Source organism: Salvelinus alpinus, chromosome 1 (genome assembly GCF_045679555.1).
Source record: "Salvelinus alpinus chromosome 1, SLU_Salpinus.1, whole genome shotgun sequence".
In the NCBI taxonomy this organism is placed as follows: domain Eukaryota; kingdom Metazoa; phylum Chordata; class Actinopteri; order Salmoniformes; family Salmonidae; genus Salvelinus; species Salvelinus alpinus.
This window is the reverse complement of record NC_092086.1, coordinates 76875096-76895725: the sequence shown is the minus strand read 5'-3', so window position 1 is coordinate 76895725 and position 20630 is coordinate 76875096. Positions and strand designations below refer to the sequence as shown.

General features: G+C 39.8%; 1 protein-coding gene across 2 annotated transcripts in view; it reads left to right on the top strand.

The window, feature by feature from the left end:
- Positions 1 to 19533, top strand: part of LOC139530495 (opioid-binding protein/cell adhesion molecule homolog) — a 399357-nt gene extending 379824 nt beyond the window's left edge. For both annotated transcript variants that reach the window (XM_071326987.1, XM_071326982.1), the window contains 4 exons: positions 9572 to 9706; positions 10296 to 10416; positions 15068 to 15219; positions 18987 to 19533. In XM_071326987.1, the coding sequence (XP_071183088.1) occupies positions 9572 to 9706; positions 10296 to 10416; positions 15068 to 15219; positions 18987 to 19090 (512 nt within the window). In that variant the 3' untranslated portion in view covers positions 19091 to 19533. The remainder of the gene's footprint in view (positions 1 to 9571; positions 9707 to 10295; positions 10417 to 15067; positions 15220 to 18986) is intronic.
- Positions 19534 to 20630: the final 1097 nt, after the last annotated feature.

The window sequence follows — 20630 nt, the reverse complement described above, 5'->3', positions numbered from 1 at the left end:
TTTGACAGGCTTTGACAGAATACAGCTATACATGTATACAGGCCGTTTCCAATTAACATTGTAATGTCTTAGAATCACATTTCCTATTCACTTCCATGTGCTATTATTTTTAGTGTGTTGGATTGATGCCCAGAGCATTGAGGAGAGGTCAGAGTGCTCAATGAGAGGAATATTTTGAGAAACACACAACTATACTGTTTGGCTAACATATTTGACTTTGCTCATCAGAGGTTATGTGAAACAGAAACTTGTGATGTAATAGTGCTACAATGTGGATTCAAAGTGCTTTCAGAGTTACCGGTTTAATTTCCAGGTAAAGTACCTAAGTGTTTACATGCATTACAGCACTACACTTACACACCTGTTAACTGCACAAATTCTGAAGTGTCCTAATCTGCCCTGCAAAAAGACTATAGATCTAAATAGCAAGGTTATGAATGAACCAGGGTGTAAATCACTTGAAGCGAGCCTATTGTGTGCCTGTGTGTGAATGTGCCTCTATCCTGCTAAGATAATGCTTTGTCCTCTTTTTTCTGCTATACAGTAATAGCTAAGTCCCCGGTGCACTCCCATTATTTTCAATATAACCACCCCTTATCAAGTTTCTCAGCAGTCTCCTAAGTGGTTTATGCAGACAAGTCATAATCAACGCTTTGAAGACCTATTAGGGACCATTCCATCCAGCGATGATTGCATACTGCAATTTGATTTGTTGACAAACATTAATAATGGTCAATGGTTTATTATAAAATCATTAGCACTCTAAAATCTCATTATAAGTGGAACGTCATCCCATAATGCGTTTATATTAATTTACCGCAAACCAGAAAGGTAGGAGGTAAAGCGACAGACAACCTTGCTCCCCTTAGCCAGCTCAAGCTGAATGGACTGGGGAAATACGGAGAATACAACAAGACAGACCATGGGCTTCAATTATAGACAGACTTCATATCAGATTAGTGTAACAGTATCCAACGGCCCATTTTAACTGACTGAATAAGATATACAGATAACTGCCAAAATAAAGGAAACACCAACATACACTGAGTGTACAAATCATTAAGAACACCTACTCTTTCTATGACAGACTGACCAGGTGAATCCAGGTGAAAGCTATGATCCCTTATTGTTGTCACTTGTTAAATCCACTTCAATCAGTGTAGATGAAGGGGAGGATATAGGTTATATAAGGATTTTTAAGCCTTGAGACAATTGAGACATGGATTATTGTGTATGTGTGCCATTCAGAGGGTGAATGGGCAAGATAAAATATTTAAGTGCCTTTGAACGGGATATGGTAGTAGGTGCCAGGCGCACTGGTTTGAGTGTGTCAAGAACTGTTTTTCATGCCCAGCAGTTTCCATGTGTATCAATAATGTTCCACCACCCAAAGGACAGTGTATATGGGTCTTTGGTTGAAGGGTTAAAATACCACAGGTCAGTGTCTGTCTATGTTGATGCTGTGTGTATGCATGTGTGCGTGTTGTTTTCCCTCATAAAGTGTGCCAAACCCCAAAGATGTGGTTGTTACAACCAAGAGACTTGTCTATGGCAAACGTGCACTCACTCTCCACTCTCATCAAGCTACTCCATCCTCCTCAGAGAACTCAGTGATTGATGCAAACAAGTCCACATGAAGTGTAACGTGGAGAGCCCGTTGTTTTCGATGCTAATCTCAATAATGTAGCCGGGACCTAACTTATCACTGGGGCTTTAAACCAGAGGTGGAAGAGATGGGATGGCTCTATTAGTCATTTCTCCTCATAATGTCCCAGTCACTCTCGCCCTTTAACAATCTAATAAGCCTTCTCTCACTGTGGACAAACAATTCCATAATGGCCGCAGGATTCTTAGGGAGGCTGGTGGCTGTAATTGCAATGGGCCTCTGGCTTTGTTTACACCTAACTCAAATCAGCGATCGGTCGGCATCGGAGTCAATCAAAAGCTGCATTCTCCCATTGGGTGTTTATTTATATGTTTCTCATTTACTTTTCTAATGCACAGATGATCTGTCTCCGTTGTCAATGCAATCACTTTGTTGTAGAACCACACTGAAGGGAAGTGAGTATCGTAGGTTGAAAATAGTTGATTTGATCTGTAAAGATTGTGGTTTTGTGTTCTTGTCTTGAATTTAGCGGGGACTTTGGAGAAATCGCTCTGCTGTTGACAATTTACAGGTCATTTCCAGTTCCTTTGTTGCCTGTGTCAGAGTATTCAAGGCAAATCTGTCATTCAGTTTAGAAAAGTTGAGGCACTTTTTGAGGCACAATGTCCTGTCTTCTGAAGCAAATCAAGAATGTGTTACTGAAAGAAAAGAAGTGGGGAGGTGAAATTGGATTAAATATGATGATGTATGTTTATCAACTCCTGTGGGATTCTTTTGTTTGTGTGATTAACTTAGAAATGTTACATTCTAGTTGAATATTGGTATGTGTTAATATCAATATGATTCAAATGATTCACTGATACATCTTTGGTTTCAAATGTTTGTAGATGTTTAAGATGTTTTTCTAATATTGGCTAGGATTTCTATTCCATCATACCATTCTTTTTTAGGAGTAACGTGAAGAGCTGAACAACCCACATGGCAGATGTAGCCACTGGCTGACCTTATCTGGCCCTGTTTCAGGAATGGGTAGTGATGCAAAGTGCAACAGTCCAGTAGTTCTGTCTGTGTTTTTCCTAATATACCTATGGACTAAGTGCACTTGAGCTTTAGAGTGTTATGTTTAATAACTAACATACAAGCGATGCGGAGTAACAGTCACCCAAGGCACTGATCATATAAGCCTACTGTATATCCATTCTCTTAAAATACAGGGGGTGCTATTTTCGCATTAGCATAATTTGCTCTACAGATTAAACTGCCTCTTATTCAATTATTGCTCTTACTATATGCATATGAATCATACCATTGGAAAGAAAACAATCCCTAGTTTCTAAATCCGTTTCAATTTTGTCTCTGAGTGATACAGAAGTCATTCAACAGCACTTTCCATGACCAAGAACATAAAATCAAGATGTTTATGCTGGCTTCAAAGCTCTGCCTATATATGGTCGTGCCTCCTATGACCCGAAACACAACTCACTGGCCTTCCTCTGGGTGTCTAGAGGACGTCAGAGGAAAAATTTCTTGTCTATCTGGGACTGACGTGAAATGAGAGCAAAATCTTTGGCATGACCGACAACTTCCGGTTCTCTGTTGCATGGAAATTGGAGCTACGTTTGTCTTCTGTTGTGCGGCCATTATTATCTCCGTGTCGAAGTTTGTTTGATACATGTGACCAGATCATCGTAATGTATGTTTTTTCAATATAGTTTAATCAGATTATTTGAATTTTTTAGGGAGTTTTTCGGTGTTCCGTTGTTAGATTTTAGTATCGTTTGAGAAACCCGTGCCACTCGACCGGTACCTGTGCTAAATGGAGTGGGAAAGGAACGACTCTGAACGGAACCAACAACTCATCTTGACAAAGGACACTTTGATCAACATTCTGATGAAAGATCAGCCATAGTAAGACCCAATTTACGATGTTATATCATATCTGTTGTGCATGTGATCTTGCCGTGGGCGCCCAGCCGAATCTGCCTGGTATAGCTATGCTAATTTAGCGCTACATTTTGTTTTCGTTATAAAACATTTAAGAAATCTGAAATATTGTTTGGATTCACCAGATGTTGGGCTTTCAATATCTGTACGCTGTGTATTTTTCTGAAATGTTTTAAAATGAGTAATTAGTTATATGACGTTGGTCTCTGTAATTGTTCTGGCTTGGTCGGCACCTTTTCAGATTGCAGCTGCAATGTAGAACTGTGATTTATACCTGAAAAATGCACATTTAAAAAAAAAAAATATGCTATACCATAAATATGTTATCAGACTGTCATCTTATGAATTTGTTTCTTGGTTAGTGGCTATATATATTTTTATTTAGTCGAATTAGTGATAGCTACTGACGCAGGGAAAAACTGTTGGGAGTGAAAAAATCCTCTCCTTTGCTAACGTGGTTAGCTAATAGATTTACATATTGTGTCTTCCCTGTAAAACATTTTAAAAATCTGAAATGGTGGCTTTATTCACAAGACCTGTATCTTTCATCTGGTGTCTTGGACTTGTGATTTAATGATATTTAGATGCTACAAGTTACTTGTGACGCTATGCTAGCTATGCTAATCAGTGGGGGGTGGGGGGGGGTGCTACCGGATCAGGGTTGGTGACTCGTGAGAAGTTAAGAACTTGTTCTTTGAATATGTTCCCAGGTAAAAGGCTCTGAGATGAAAAACTCAGAACCATCAGCCCGAATTGCCTTTGGAGAATCTTGCCCTTTCCTCTCTGATGGTGCTCTGTCGTTTGTTTCGAATCAGGCAATAGAACAACTTCTTGGATAAACACTAGATAACAAATCTCTCACCTTTTTCATGACTGCTGGCAGATTTTCTTATTTTTTTATTCAATGCTCTAAGGTGATTTGAGCCGCTACACAAAGCCATGTGAAATGTGATAATATTTCACAGCAAGCTTTCTCTTGAAAGAGTTTGTGAAGCTTCACAAGCAGTCGATCCAAACCCAAACAAACTGCTCGAAACTTGGAAAATACTGATTTGTATTAAGAAAAACAACACCATTTTACAATGTCACAAATATAGTGAAGTTGTGCAGGTATTAATTTGATACAAAAATATAACAGTTAATATGTTGCAATGGTTGCAAGCAACAGTTCTGCAGCTAGCAGCTACAGTACATTGCTAACGGCTAGCGACTTAACGTACAATATTTGGGTTAAATAACATGGAAATGGTGTCATGTTTGCTTTGGTTTGCAGACCTTAAGGTCAGTGTTGTAAAGCACTAACAAAGCTTTCTAGTGATCCTAAATGTAGCCTTAAGGGGGGCAAGGAGTCCCTCCAGACTTTCCAATAATAGAATTGGGGCATACAGGCCATGCAGTAGTGGCTAACTGCTTGATTTGAGTAGCTGTGCTACAGTGGCTGTGCCTAATCTTCTGAATGAACTACCAGTGTCATTGCTTAAGATACTGAACCTAATTCTCTTCAACGCTAACCACAGGGTATCTAGGCTTAGGCTATCTTGCAAGACTTATCGTCCAAACAGCAGCTGGGTGAGTGGTTCTCACACTTAAGTCACGTTGTGATAATGACAGTATGGAAGTTGAGAACTGTGTTTTCTCAGCTCTGTTAAAAGAAAAGTGTGCCTCTCCCAGGTCCGTACGGGAGTTGCGGTGATGGGACAAGACTGTAAGTACCAATTGGATATCACGAAATTGGGTAGAAAAAGGGGTAAAAAGTTACAAAATATATATATATACAGTATATACAGTGCGTTCGGAAATGATTCAGACCCCTTGACTTTATCCACATTTTGTTACGTTACAGCCTTATTCTAAAATGGATTAAATAAAAAATATTCCGCAGCAATCTACACACAATACCCCATAATGACAAAGTGAAAACAGGTTTTTAGAAATTTTTGCAAATGTATTAAACTTAAAAAACAGAAATACCTTATTTACATAAGTATTCAGACCCTTTGCTATGAGACTCAAAATTGAGCTCAGGTGCATCCTGTTTCCATTGGTCATCCTTGAGATGTTTCTACAACTTGATTGGTGTCCACCTGTGGTAAATTCAATTGATTGGACATGATTTGGAAAGGCACACACTTGTCTATATAAAGTCCCACAGATGACAGTGGATGTAAGAGCAAAAACCAAGCCATGAGGTCGAAGGAGTTGTCCGTAGAGCTTCGAGACAGGATTGTGTCGAGGCACAGATCTGGTAAAGCGTACCAAAACACATCTCTGGAGAGACCTGAAAATAGCTGTGCAGCAACGCTCCCCATCCATCCTGACAGAGCTTGAGAGGATCTGCAGAGAGGAATGGGAGAAACTCCAAAAATACAGGTGTGCCAAGTTTGTAGCGTCATACCCAAGAAGACTTGAGGTTGTAATCACTGGCAATGGTGCTTCAACAAAGTACTGAGTAAATGGTCTGAATACTTATGTAAATGTGATATTTCCATTGTTTTTGTCTAAATTCACAAACATTTCTAAAAATCTGTTTTTGCTTTGTCATTTTGGGTTATTGTGTGAGGGGAAAAACGATTTAATCAATTTTAGAATAAGGCTGTAACGTAACAAAATGTGGAAAAAGTCAAAGGGTCTGAATACTTTCCGGATGCACTGTAAATACAGAACCAGTCAAAAGTTTGGGCACACCTACTGATTAATTGTTTTTTATTTATTTTTACTATTTTCACATTGTAGAATAATAGTGAAGACATCAAAACTATGAAATAACGCATATGGAATAATGTAGTAACCAAAAAAGTGTTGACCACTACATGATTCCATATGTGTTATTTCATAGTTTTGATGTCTTCACTACTATTCTACAATGTGAAAATAGTAAGAATACAGAAAAACCTTTGAATAAGTAGGTGTTCTAAAACTTTTGACCGGTAGTGTATATAAAATAAAACAGTGTAAAATGTCCCACCAACATTAGACCAATCATGTTCTGTATATGTTTGGTAGGATGTTGATGGAATATTGCCCTAACCCTAAGAAAACTGGACACAGGAATGTTCTTGCAGCCTTCCAGTGAAACGTGTCTAGAACATTAATAATAGATATTCTGAGAACATGGCAGCGGTGGAAAAAGTACCTCATTGTCATACTTTAGTAAAAGTCAAAATACCTTAGTAGAAAATGACTCAAGTAAAAGTGAAAGTCACCCAATAAAATATGACTTGAGTAAAAGTCTAGAATTATTTGGTTTTAAATATACTTAAGAATCAAAAGTCAATGTAATTGCTAAAATATACTTCAATATCAAAAGGAAAAATATAAATAATTTCAAATTCCTTATTTTACGCAAACCAGAAACCACCGTTTTATTTATTATTTACGGATAGCCAGGGACAGACTCCAACACTCACACATCATTTACAAACAAAGCTTGTGTGTTTAGTGAGTCCACTCAATCAGAAGCAATAGTGATGACCAGGGATGTTCTCATGATAAGTGCATGAATTGGACCACCTTCCTGTCCTGCTAAGCATTCAAAATGTAATGAGTACTTTTGTCTGTCAGGGAAAATGTATGGAGTAAAAAGTACATTATTATCTTCAGGAATGTTATGAAGTAAAAGTAAAAGTTCTCAAAAATATAAATAGTGAAGTAAAGTACAGATACCTCCAAAAACTACTTAAGTAGTACTTTAAGGTATTTTCACTTAAGTGAACATTGCAACTGAGTTCTGGGTAAGTTCTGTTTGACATTTAGGGAATGTTCTCCTAACTCTAACTCTAAAACATGCAAAATAGATTCACATTAGGTTTTTGCTCACATACTGTACATGCTTCCTTACTAACGGAAAACTGGACACAAACATCTGGGGACCATTACGGGTAGCATTACAAAAACATTCTCTCTCTCTAGAATTGTTAACTGGTTTAGCAGCAAAAGGTGAAAGAGCCTTGGTTGCTAAGACAACTTATGCTGAAGCAGAAACCGCTCTGCAAACATTAATTATTGTCAATTGTATACCAGCGGTGCTGTTTTTCTGCAGTGTTGTAGAAATAATATGAAAACGTTCAATGATAAGGAAAATAATAAAATATGAATAGGGTTGAGTCAGGCAGAGCCTGTGTGCGCAGCAAATTTCAAACTCTTACAAAAGTTTCAAAAGAGAAGGAAACAGTGTTTGGAGGATATGGCTCATCTGTGTAGCAAGTTATTGGCATAATATTTTGGGAATATGTAGTCAAGCTTGATGTGTTTCTCAAATCCCTCCAGACCTCCCAAAAACTGGCATGAATATTAGAACAGAAGACATGTTTTTTGCTTTGACACAAGGTTCATTTTAAGATCAACCATGAGAGACATGACTTTACTTTCAAACTTTCTCCTACTCAAGTCCTGAATATTTCTTTGCTTACTCTGGTTAGTGTAGCTTACATACCACTACTGATATGAATGTATAAATGAAACCCCAACAGGAGTCAGGGTAGGTAAACATAGAATGCCAGAAGGTCTAGTTGTTTTGTCACCTGGTTCAACTCATCATGGTCTTCATTGGGCCAATTAGCAAAATCACAACAATCAAGAGTGCCTGCACATGCTATTTCTCTCTAAGGCTAAAGTGTCCTACCCTTGGTGACCTCCCGTTCCAAATGAATTGCTGTGACATATGCCTTTACCATCTGTTCAATCTTAAAGTAGAATATGCTGCTGAGATACAAAAGCAGAGTAACTCTATCACAAATCTTAAGAAAGTACACAAACTTTTCCCCTTTCATTAACAACCTAACATCATTATTTCATCGATTGAACTGAAAATACAGGCCTAACCATTTCCGGCCCTCTTTTGGACAAGGAATTGCTGTCACGCTAAAGCCCAAATTATCTTAGGTTAACCTTGCCATCACTCACCCTGCAACCATAAAATAACACTGTAATGGTCAATAACTCAATTCCCACTTATTCGCCTCAATCTGCGTAATGTTGATAGAAACACGAAATACAAATGTTCAATTACCTGTGCTTCCGTTTCCCATTAAAGTTAAAAGTAACAACCCAGCACAACCTTTCCAGTCAGTCCCCTGTAAGCTGCAGTAGCAGCTGCTGGTGGGACCAGGGCTTTTGGAAAGTAATGAGATCATGCTAATGTTGTATGTGACATTTCAGCTGATTGGGAAGGGGTTATCTCCAAGTAAAGGTGCCTCTCCATTTTAGTCTCAGCCCCATTTCCCCCTCACACACAGAAAGAAACACACACGCACACACACACAGTCATCCACACACACACAGAGGATAAAGAACTGATACTGGCACGTTTCTTTGAATAGCAAGACTTTAGAGACTTTATGATGTCCATTGCGAGAGCAGTGATTATCCTACAAGACTGCTGATGTCTGGGGAAATTTGATTTTATGCTATGTGTGTTGACATTCGATAACATTTTGAGTGTCAGTGTTTCTGTAATGTGGTACCTGCTGATGTTGTGTACAAGACCTTGCTACTGTATCTCTTGAGAATTTCCCCCTTGAGTGGCTCCTGCGTTCAAATATTTAACGAACAGGTGAAGAAATGTTATGTTGTAGTGTCTAATGTATAGAGATAAGGTACGGTCCACACTCTCTTGCAATAATACATCATAAGGTTGTGTAGCCTACACGCTACCTTTGTCAATGTGGCAGACAGCTTGAAAGGTTGATTTCCATGAATCTTGGATATGACACCTGTTTAACCTGGTTGCAAGTACTGTTTCATAATCAGTAGACAGTTAGAAAACTGAAGTATGTGTACGTGCATATGTGTATGTCAAATTCAACGGCTGCTGCTAGGAATTTGTTATGGTCCTATGTAGTTTTATGTAATTATCAAGGTTTGAGTTGTAATGTGGCTTTTGGGGAGCCATTTTAGGTCACATCGAAATTATTAGTCAGGTATTGAAACTGCATTTCAATCACCTGGGGTTTTTGGTAATACCTTGTGCACCTCTGCATGCTTTCTACATTTAAACACTGATGTTTTTGTGTTCTTTTTTAGGCCACAAATTTGTCACTGAAGGGGAATACGTTGATATGACAGCGATCACTAAAGAACAGTCGGGATCGTATGAATGCATCTCCTCCAATGACATCTCCGCCCCAGATGTGAGGACGGTGAAAGTCACAGTCAATTGTAAGCATAAAAACAAACAATGACGGCAAACAGCTCAACACTCAAACAAAGCTAAATAGTCAGCTAATATGGCTCTTTTATCAGCTACATGGTATTTCAAGGCTGTTGTTGATCCAAGCTTGTTTTAAGAGCTTACTGGGGTAAATCAATTCATTTAAGAAGTCTTTTATTAGTTTAACATGTTAGCTAGCGTGTACATTGGTATCAACAGAAAACATATTGAAGGACTTCACAGATTATTCAGGATAACAGATACTTCATCTGTTTGAAACAGTTCAGTTTGAAGGACAGCAAATGAATGGTTATCAGTTAGGTAGACACAGCAATATGACATAATTCATAAAAGCATCATTTCAATCTTTCAAGACTGCAAAAACAGGCTGTTTCCAATGTGCACCATCCCGTGAGGCATACCCACATTAGGAAGACCCAATAGTGTCAGTCTTGGCAGATCAGAATGTTGTTGTTGATTTCTGTAAGCAGAAAGTTGCCCAGCTGTGTGTGATGATGTCATATTGCTGAGTTTACCTTTAATGATAAATTGGATATGTACCGCTATAAAACTAATTTAATGTCATGCATCCTACAGACGCTCCCTTCATTTCGAATGCCAGGAGTACAGGTACCCCAGTGGGCCAAAAAGGGGTGCTCCAATGTGAGGCCTCTGCTGTTCCTGGGGCAGATTTTGAGTGGTACAAAGAGGACCGCAGGTAAGTCCTTAAAATATATATTTTAAATAGTCTATGTTATAAATGTCCAATGCAGCCATTTTAATCTCAATATCAAATAATTTCTGTGTAACAATTAACCTTTTCACCTGTGAGTTCCAAATATCTCCAACGGTCGCCCGAGCGTGAGTTGTTTTATGCACATGATTTCAGGACTATTAGCACGCGCTGCCTGCTAATTATCTATAGGCTATGTTTCAACTTGTGAATTTTAAATTATTTCTAACAACAAAAAAAATGTAATACAATTTTATTGAGGTGTGTTCCGCCTCCTCATTAATTCACATTAAAGTAGCCCATTTCAGGGAATTTATGTTTTAACCTTTACTTAGCCGGACAAACTTCTCTCTTCGAGAGCCCAAGCACTTCCACAGTGTTTCCGCAGATCAAGTATGCAGATATTTACGCAGTCTTGCACAAACTGGAAAATGTTTCTTGCTGGCGCCAGAAAAAATAAACAAAATAAAATAAACTGGTCACCATCAGGACATAACTTAGTAAGGACTGCGTTTGTGCAAAATGTTTCTGTGAAAAATACAGTGCGGCTAGCTCAAATGCTGACTGTTGCGTCAATCGAAACTTGACATTCTAAATAAGTGTTGTAATCCCACCGGTTTGAGCGTACTTTGCAGGGACAACTGTAGATGAACACACTTGTTTGTTGGTACGTGTGAAAAGGTTATGTACCTTACTGTGATTGTTTTTTAAATGAAAATGGTCTAAAAGAAACAAAAATAGCTTATTAGCAAAGAGCAATTTTTCAAGCAAGAATTTTGCTAGGACTGTCTGGACGTGTTCTGAGTGGAGAGGGGAAAACTGAAAACGAATTGTTATTGGCAGAGAGGTTTGGAAGTGTATTTCTTATTCGTCTAGTAACTATTATAAACCGGGTAGTTTAGATACTGGATGCTGATTGGCTAAAGCAACATTTAGCTGTGGGTATGTGAGCGTGTATACCACGTTTAGCCTTTTCGTCTTGATATCATTGCGCCTTTTCACCTTGATAAATTGGCTACATCAACAATTGTTTGACATGCCCACATAGAAAATAAGAGTTTAGATGAACTTGAGAGAAACAAGAACAATGTGAAACAAACAAAGTGGGCTCTTACCTGCTTCACTGACTGGTGTGTGGAAAAAGGGATACATTGTGAGTTTGAGAATACAACAAAAAACGGAGCTGAACGACATCTTACAGGACTTTTATGGTTCAGTCAGGAACATGAATGGCGAAGAATATGAGATTAGCAGCTACGCTGGACTCAGAGCTGGTTTGAACCAACATATCAAAGACCCCCCCCCCCCTATCAGTTTGGCATGGAATATACAGAAGGACACCGAATTCACAACAAGCAACAATGTGTTTGTCGACGTAATTAAAAACTTGAGGAAAGAGGCGCGCGACAAAGCTGCCCACCACTCAGCCATAACAAAACGACATGCAGCTCATCAAACAATCCAAGGTTCTGGACACTGAAACACCTGATGGTTTGGTGAACAAAGTATGGTTTGATGTTCAACTTCATTTTGAGCGTAAGGGGAAGGAGGGAAACCGTCTGTTGAAACCTGACTCATTTAATATATGTACAGACAAGAACGGCTTACAGTATGCGACTCTCTCGTTCAACAAACCCACAAAAAAAAACACAAGAGCCCGCAGGAGAAGAACAGGGAGAGTGGACGGGGATACATGTATGAACTGCCGGCTGATCCCCTCTGCACGATAGCTACGCTTAAGTAGCATCTGTCCGTCCTTCCCACCATCGCCCCTGCGTTGTACCTCCTACAGCAACGGAAAGCCGTGAATGGATACATATGGTATGTAACTGTTAGCTAGCTAGCTAAATCAAATTTACCCTGACAATATAACTGGTAGCTATGTAGGCCTAACTATTAGCTAACATTATTCTATTTTATATATTTCAGGTACATCAAAAAGCCGATGGGAGTCGCAGATTTACACAAACCACTGCCTCCGAACCACCATGATCCAGAAACTGTCGGATGTCGGACTAGAGGCACGAGAAATAATGTCTGTTAGTGGACACAGATCTGAAACCTATCTTCAAAGTTACTGGATGCCAAATCTGGAAGCGACGAAGCGGTGGAGCACTATTCTCTCTGACAACAAAGCAGCAACTTCCCCAACTAGAAGAATGACATCCATTTCCAGCAGCATGGATCCAACAAACAACAACATGGGCAAGCCAACAACAAACAACAACATGGGCAAGCCAACAACAAACAACAACATGGGCAAGCCAACAACAAACAATGACATGGGGCAATTTTTTCATCCGTGCACAATAAAAGGCATCATTCAGATCAACATTAATAAATAATTGCTGTGTGTTAGTCACCTGAGAAGTGGCGCTAATGCTCTGTTTTTGCATACATTTAATGAAAGCTTGCTAGCTAGCCTGTGGTTATGTTGCATAGCAACCAGTCTAGCAACAAGACTACTTTTTCTGGCGGAATGTATTAAGATTTTATTTATTAAAACAACATTTTCAATATAGATGTGTCGTTCTTTGCCTTACTGTGTTGGCAAATGGTTTCTAAAAGCAAAAAGGCACCTTGGGGGTTAGTGGTATATGGCCTATACACCACAGCTAAGGGCCGCGTTGCGTTGTGTATAAGAACATCCCTTAGTCGTGGTATATAGGCAGCGGTGTAATGTACTCAAGTAAAAATACTTTAAAGTACTACTTAAAGGGGTGTATCTGTACTTTACTTTAATATTTATATTTTTGACAACTTTTACTTTTACTTCACTACATTCCTAAAGAAAATAATGTACTTTTCACTCCATACATTTTCGCTGACACCCAAAAGTACGTTTTGAATGCGTAGCAGGACAAATTCACGCACTTATCAAGAGAACATCCCTGGTTATCCCTACTGCCTCTGATCTGGTGGACTCACTAAACACAAAAACACAAAAGCTTTGTTTGTAAATGTCTGTGTTGGAAAGTGTCCCTGGCTATCCATAAATAAAAATGTAATTGTGCCGTCTGGTTTGCTTAATATAGGCAATTTGAAATGATTTATACTTTTACATTTTACTTTTGATAATTCAGTATATTTTGCAATTACATTGACTTTTATACTTAAGTATATTTAAAACCAAATACTTTAAAACTTTTACTCAAATAGTATTTTACTGGGTGACTTTCCCTTTTACTCATTTTTTATTAAGGTATCTTTACTTTACTCAAGTAGGACAGCCGGGTACTTATTCCACCATTGTATATAGGCCATATACCACACCCCATGTACACCCATCAACAGGCTGACATTTCAGGAGGTCTTTTCAAACAGCTCTTACACTAAAAGGACATTGTCATCCTTTTCACATTTTCACAGTATTATTCCAACATAGTCTGGTAATGCATATAACAGAGGAATCCATGTTTTTGACTGCACTGGGCCTTTAAGGGTCTCAGCCTTTTTTGATTGTTAGTAGATTTATGTCCCCCAGTTGTTTTTATTTTCTACAGGCAATATTTAATTTTGTATAATTATAATTTACTATATAATTTTCAAATTACTTTACTTTCTTTGGACGAGAATCATCATGGCCACCAAAGTCGAGTTCTGTTTGTTTTTGCATAATTTGTTTCTGTCAATGGGCTGCTTTGCTTGGACAACCTCTGAGAAAGTATTGTTTTTTAAAATAATAAATCACTACAATATCCTGTTTCGAAATGAACCGGCACAAGCCAGTGAAGTGTGGGGAATATTAGTGATGCAGCCAAATATTTTTTTGCACAATGCAGATTGTTGTACAGCGATCCAGAGCTGTCGTCTCAGCATGACCCAATGAGCTGTGTTCAGTATTAGAGCTCTGGAGACTTATTTCAGAAGTATTTTTGTCGATGTAAGTTCCCGAGACTAATAGTCTTTACCTAGCAGCCATGCTTGTGCTAAACCCTTCTCAAGGACATACACATACACCCGTGGTTGCTGCTGAGGGGAGGATGGCTCATAATAATGGCTGGAACGGCACAAATGGAATGGCATTAAACCCACGGAAAACATGTGTTTGAAGTATTTGATACCATTCCATCTATTCCGCTCCAGCCATTACCACAAGCCCATCCTCCCCAATTAAGCTCCCACCAACCTCCTGTGACATACACAAATACCTACACAGCAATGCACTCAATGGGCCTCAAACTGGACTGGATTATACTGACATTGTTTACAGACTACACCAAGGGTTTCAAACATACGGGCGTCCAATCTGGGGGATAAACTCAATATGTCTTTTATGACTAAAACCAAATCGAAACTGTGTAGAGATGATAATGGGCTTATATTTATACCGTTTCTTGACTTCCAGCTTGCTAATAATAGCTAGACAGTCAGGGGAGAATAGAAAATTACCAAAACAATGGATAGAGAGCTATTTGTTGCTAATTTTGATGGCAAGGAAATGCGGCCCCCGGGGCAAAATGTATTTGACACCCCTGGACTACACCTTCAAACCATATCCCCAACCTGCCACATTTGATTGAGATAAGACGTAGCTTTTAACTTCACGGCTATATGGATTTGTTATGGATAAACATATACAGTAGATATGGGATTCCAGTACCAATATTTTAAGAATGTATTTTCTTCTTTACAGACTCTTCAATGGACTGAATGGGGTTAAGATAGAGAGCCAAGGTAAACAATCCATGCTTATGTTTTTGAATGTTTCTGAAGAGGACTACGGAAACTACACGTGTGTTGCCCTGAACACCATGGGGATCACCAATGCAAGTATAATCCTCTATGGTAAGACTGCCTTACTGTTACTGTTGAAGTACAATATCGGTTTAATACTGTACATGTTATTGTGTTATTGTGTGCACTGGGGATGCAATTATAGCAATTGAAGATGCTATAGTTTAAACACAAAAGTATGTGGACACATGCTCAAAATCATGGGCATTAATATGCAGTTGGTCCCGCCTTTGCTGCTATAACAGCCTCCACTCTTCTGGGAAGGCTTTCCACTAGATGTTGGAACCTTGCTGTGGGGACTTGCTTCCATTCAGCCACAAGAGCATTAGTGAGGTCGGTCACTGATGTTGGGCGATTAGGCGTGACTCGCAGTCGGAGTTCCAATTTATCCCAAAGGTGTTCAATGGGGTTGAGGTCAGGGCTTTGTGCAGGCCGGTCAAGTTATTTCACACGGGTCTCGACAAATCATTTCTGTATGGACCTCTCTTTGTGCATAGGGGCAATGTCATGCTGAAACAGGAACTGGCCTTACCCAAACTGTTGCCACAAAGTTGGAAGCACAGAATTGTCTTGTATGCTGTAGAGTTAAGATTTCCCTTCACTGGAACTAAGGGGCCAAGCCCGAACCATGAAAAATAGTTTAGAACTCAGTGTTGAGTGTTGCAACTGAGGACAGAAGATTTTTACGCGCTACGAGCTTCAGCACTCAGCAGTTCCGTTCTGTGAGCTTGTGTAGCCTACCACTTCGCGGCTGAGACAATAAGTTTCTACTTCACAATAACAGCACTTACAGTTGACCGGGGCAGCTCCAGCAGGGCAGAAATTTGATGAACTGACTTGTTGGAAAGGTGGCATCCTATGACGGTGCCAGTTTGAAAGTTACCGAGCTCTTCAGTTCGGGCCATTCTACTGCCAATGTTTGGCTATGGAGATTGCATTGCTGTGTGCTCGATTTTATACACCTGTCAGCAACGAATGGGGCTTTTGTAGGCTATATAGAAATAATGACACTCAAACTTAAAATCATTAAACATAATAATAAGGATTTATATCAGCCTAATCAAAGTTTACATTACATCACATATTCCGGTGTTTGATCTTCTAATACAGCTGCATGGGATTTCTACTAATGCATCCAATGGCAATGTCTGCGATAGGTATAACGCCTGGAGCCACTTGTGGATTTGACAATTACGATGCAGTTACACCTCCGACATTGCCTAAACAAAAGCACTGATATGCTATGCAGTTGTCGGTTACCGCAGGTTAACTTGGATCTGATTGAATCAAATCAAATTTTATTAGTCACATGCGTCGAATAAAATAGGTGTAGACCTTACAGTGAAATGCTTACTTTCGAGACCCTAAACAACAATGCAGTTAAAAAAAATATGAATAAGAGAAAAAGTAACAAGTAATTAAAGAGCAGCAGTAAAATAACAATAGCGAGACTATATACAGGGGGGTGCCGGTACAGAGTCAATGTGCGGGGGCACCGGTTAATATGTACATGTGGGTAGAGTTATTAAAGTGACTATGCATAGATGATAACAACAGAGAGTAGCAGCGGTGTAAAAGAAGGGGACGGGAGAGGCAATGCAAAAAGTCTGGGTGGCCATTTGATTAGATTTGCAGGACTCTTATGGCTTGGGGGTACAAGCTGTTTAGAAGCCTCTTGGACCTAGACTTGGCGCTCCGGTACCACTTGCCGTGCGGTAGGAGAGAGAACAGTCTATGACTAGGGTGGCTGGAGTCTTTGACAATTTTTAGGGCCTTCCTCTGACAGCGCCTGGTATAGAGGTCCTGGATGGCAGGAAGCTTGGTCCCGGTGATGTACTGGGCCATACGCACTACCCTCTGTAGCGCATTGCGGTCGGAGGCCGAGCAGTTGCCATACCAGGCAGTGATTCAACCAGTCAGGATGCTCTAGATGGTGCAGCTGTAGAACCTTTAGAGAATCTGAGGACCAATGCCAAATCTTTTCAGTCTCCTGGGGAGGAATAGGTTTTGTCGTGCCCTTTTCACGACTGTCTTGGTGTGCTTGGACCACGTTAATTTGTTGGTGATGTGGACACAAAGGAACTTGAAGCTCTCAACCTGCTCCACTACAGCCCCATTGATGGGAATGGGGGCGTGCTCGGTCCTCTTGTTCCTGTAGTCCACAATCATCTAATTTGTCTTGATCATATTGAGGGAGAAGTTGTTGTCCTTGCACCACACGGCCAGGTCTCTGACCTCCTCCCTATAGGCTGTCTCATCGTTGTCAGTGATCAGGCCTATCACTGTTGTGTCATCGACAAACTTAATGATGGTGTTGTAGTCATGCCTAGCCGTGCAGTCATGAGTGAACAGGGAGTACAGGAGGGGACTGAGCACACACCCCTGAGTGGCCTGAGTGTTGAGGATCAGCGTGGCGGATGTGTTGTTACCTATCCTTACCACCTGGGGGCGGCCCGTCAGGAAGTCCAGGGTCCAGTTGCAGAGGGAGGTGTTTAATCCCAGGGTCCTTAGCTTATTGATGAGATGAGGGCACTATGGTGTTGAACGCTGAGCTGTAGTCAATGAATAGCATTCTCCCATAGGTGTTCCTTTTGTCCAGATGGGAAAGGGCAGTGTGGAGTGCAATAGAGATTGCATCATCTGTGGATCTGTTAGGGCGGTATGCAAATTGGAGTGAGTCTAGGGTTTCTGGGATAATGGTGTTGATGTGAGCCATGACCAGCCTTTTGAAGGACTTCATGGTTACAGATTTGCTACAGAATGCAGTTACACCTCCCACATCGCGTAAACAAAAGTAATTATATACTATGCAGTTGCTGGTAACTGGGGGTTAACGCTGATCTGATTGAATCCTGGCCTAAATGTAGATGTGTCTGTATGGTGGGGTATAAAGCAGACATATACTGTACATTTTGTTTGTCAGTGGTCTTATTCATAGTTGTGGGGGAATAATCCACAGTGAACCAAACTTGCAGTTTTGTAATGTAGAATAAAGCCATGAATTAATTCATTGTAACATTGTTGCCGTGAATAGGACAAAAAGCACCAACTTCTTGATTATCTCTAGAGGCATATCATGTGAATGAGCTGAGCCTCTTTGGATACAATAGCGAATACAATTGCTCAGTATACAAATTTGTTGAGTCATATAAAACTTCTAAAACTCTTAGGATAGCATTACAGTGTATTGTCAACTTTTCCTTTGAATGCAGTTCCAGCAGTTTACAGAGAGTAACAAACTTCAACAAAAACACATATTAAGAAGCAACTTTAGCCATCCTACACTATTCTATTCTCACCGTTATAATCATGAATATCTCCTCTAGCCTCAGTCGTGCTCCTCACTTCACATGCCAAGATATTTGAGGAATGTTGTTTGTCTTGTACTGCATGTTTCTTTTTGATCATCAAAGAGTATAGAATACCCTGTCATCTCTGATATGAATGAGGGATTTGTGTTTAAAAAGCTATTTGAGATCCTGGCTATGCTTTGTTAAGATGGTCAGTGTCTAATGGAGCATATGCTCAGTTTTCAAAGCAAACTGTCCTATTCAATATGCAGGAGGAATGCATCTTGTTGGTTCTTTACCGAACGTTACTGCTGATGATGACCTCTTTGCAGTCCTCCTTCCCCTAGATTACTTTCCAGGAAAAGGCCCTAAAGCCAACATCCAGTTTTGTTGTCAGTTAAAGCCAATAGATCCCACACTTTTTTAGCTGTGGAGGGGGGTAGAGGCAGTAAGAGAGCTAAGTGGGGGAAGCACTGCCTCTTTAGATGCCTTACTGTGAAGTTAATATCTAAATATGTTTCCCAACAGGCCCCGGGACCATGATGCACGATGTGAACAGGGCAGCCCTGTCGCCCCACTGCTCATTCTGCCTACTGCTGACTGTTTTCCTTTTGTTCCTACTCAAGTTTTGATGCAACACAGGCCATCCTCAGCTTCTATCAGCACTGAAAAACAACAAGACTCTTGGTCCCAGAAGAAGAAATGGAACAAAAGGAACCACCAATAACATCGTTGGTTTGCTCTTCTTTTTTGGGGGTTTGCATTGGCGGTATGTCTTCTTTTGGACAAAAACCAGAAGACGGGACATATCTAGGAGGGTGGGGAGGGAGAGGGTCGACCTGGAAGCTGATCTGAGGTGATGGTAGTACTACCAAGTTTGTGTCACTCCAACCTTTTGTATGTAAAAAAGGGGAAACAAAAAGTTAATGTAAGTGTTGATAGTTGACTGGTTTTGCCCAAATATTGAGGTGTACATTCAGATTACTGGTGTGTCCTGTCCTGTTTGTTCTCTGTACAATAACATAAGCTTTTTTAAAGTAAATTACAAAAAAATAAAACACGCAATGTGATTGTTCATTTTACTGTATTTTTTACAGTTGTATGCAACAGAATAATAACAAAAACAGACCATTCAATATAAACAATGTCAACTTCAGTGGCAGAACAATACAATATCAAATATTTAAGGATTATTTGTGACAAATGAAGTTCATACACAGCAAAACAAGCACTGTTGAAACATAAACAGCACTGACACAGTTTTGGGGGTTGTCACTGAGAAGAACTGCATAGTCAAAGACAAATGATGACAGTGCTTTTTAAGTTGTCTGAAATTGGCTGACGCCTTTTGAAAAGGAAGTTTTGAGACAGAAAAGACTGATATACACAGGCAGAAATGTGCAAAGAAAACAGTTTATTCACCGCACAAGTGATTTGTTCTCTCACCGACTACAGTGACATCCCACAATCCCATTTAGCTAATGTGGGTGTCTACGAACAAACCGCAAACGGTAAAGTAAAAACAACATGATTCCAACAGGATACATGTAAAAATGCGTACTGCGCTCCCCACTACAAGAAGTGAAGAGAAATGAGTCATTGAGAGTCATTGATCAAATGTTCTGATCTCTCTTTAAAAGGCAAAACCTTGCAGAAAACAAGAGAGTATAAACCCAGAAGTCATTCTAGCCCTCTGCATTGACCAGAGATTGAAACATTGTGAATGTCTGTCGGTTTGTGTCCTCTCACTGTTTCAGGCCCTATTCAAATAAACATTGAAACTGGTGTGGATGTGTATATCTGCATATCTATTGAACAGACACAAAGGTTTCTGATTTAGGAACCGTTTCCAAATGACATTGCCTGATTACCTAAATTACTGTCACAATCAATTCTAAAAATTCTGCAAAGAGCCTAGCAGAAATTCACTGAACCACGTTATTTATGTCCTCTAGTTTAGAATGTTTCTCATGTACTTTACCTGCATGGTTAACTGTTTGATATAGCCAGGGCCGGCTCCAGGCATAAGCGGTCGCTTACGGCCTCAGGCTGCTAGGGTGCCCCAGAACAGCAACAACAAAACACTTTTTTTTTAAGGAACTCGGGGATCTCAACTTACTGTTGAGAGTTAAAATAGTAGAATACACAAGGTGCAAGTATAAAATTTGGTTG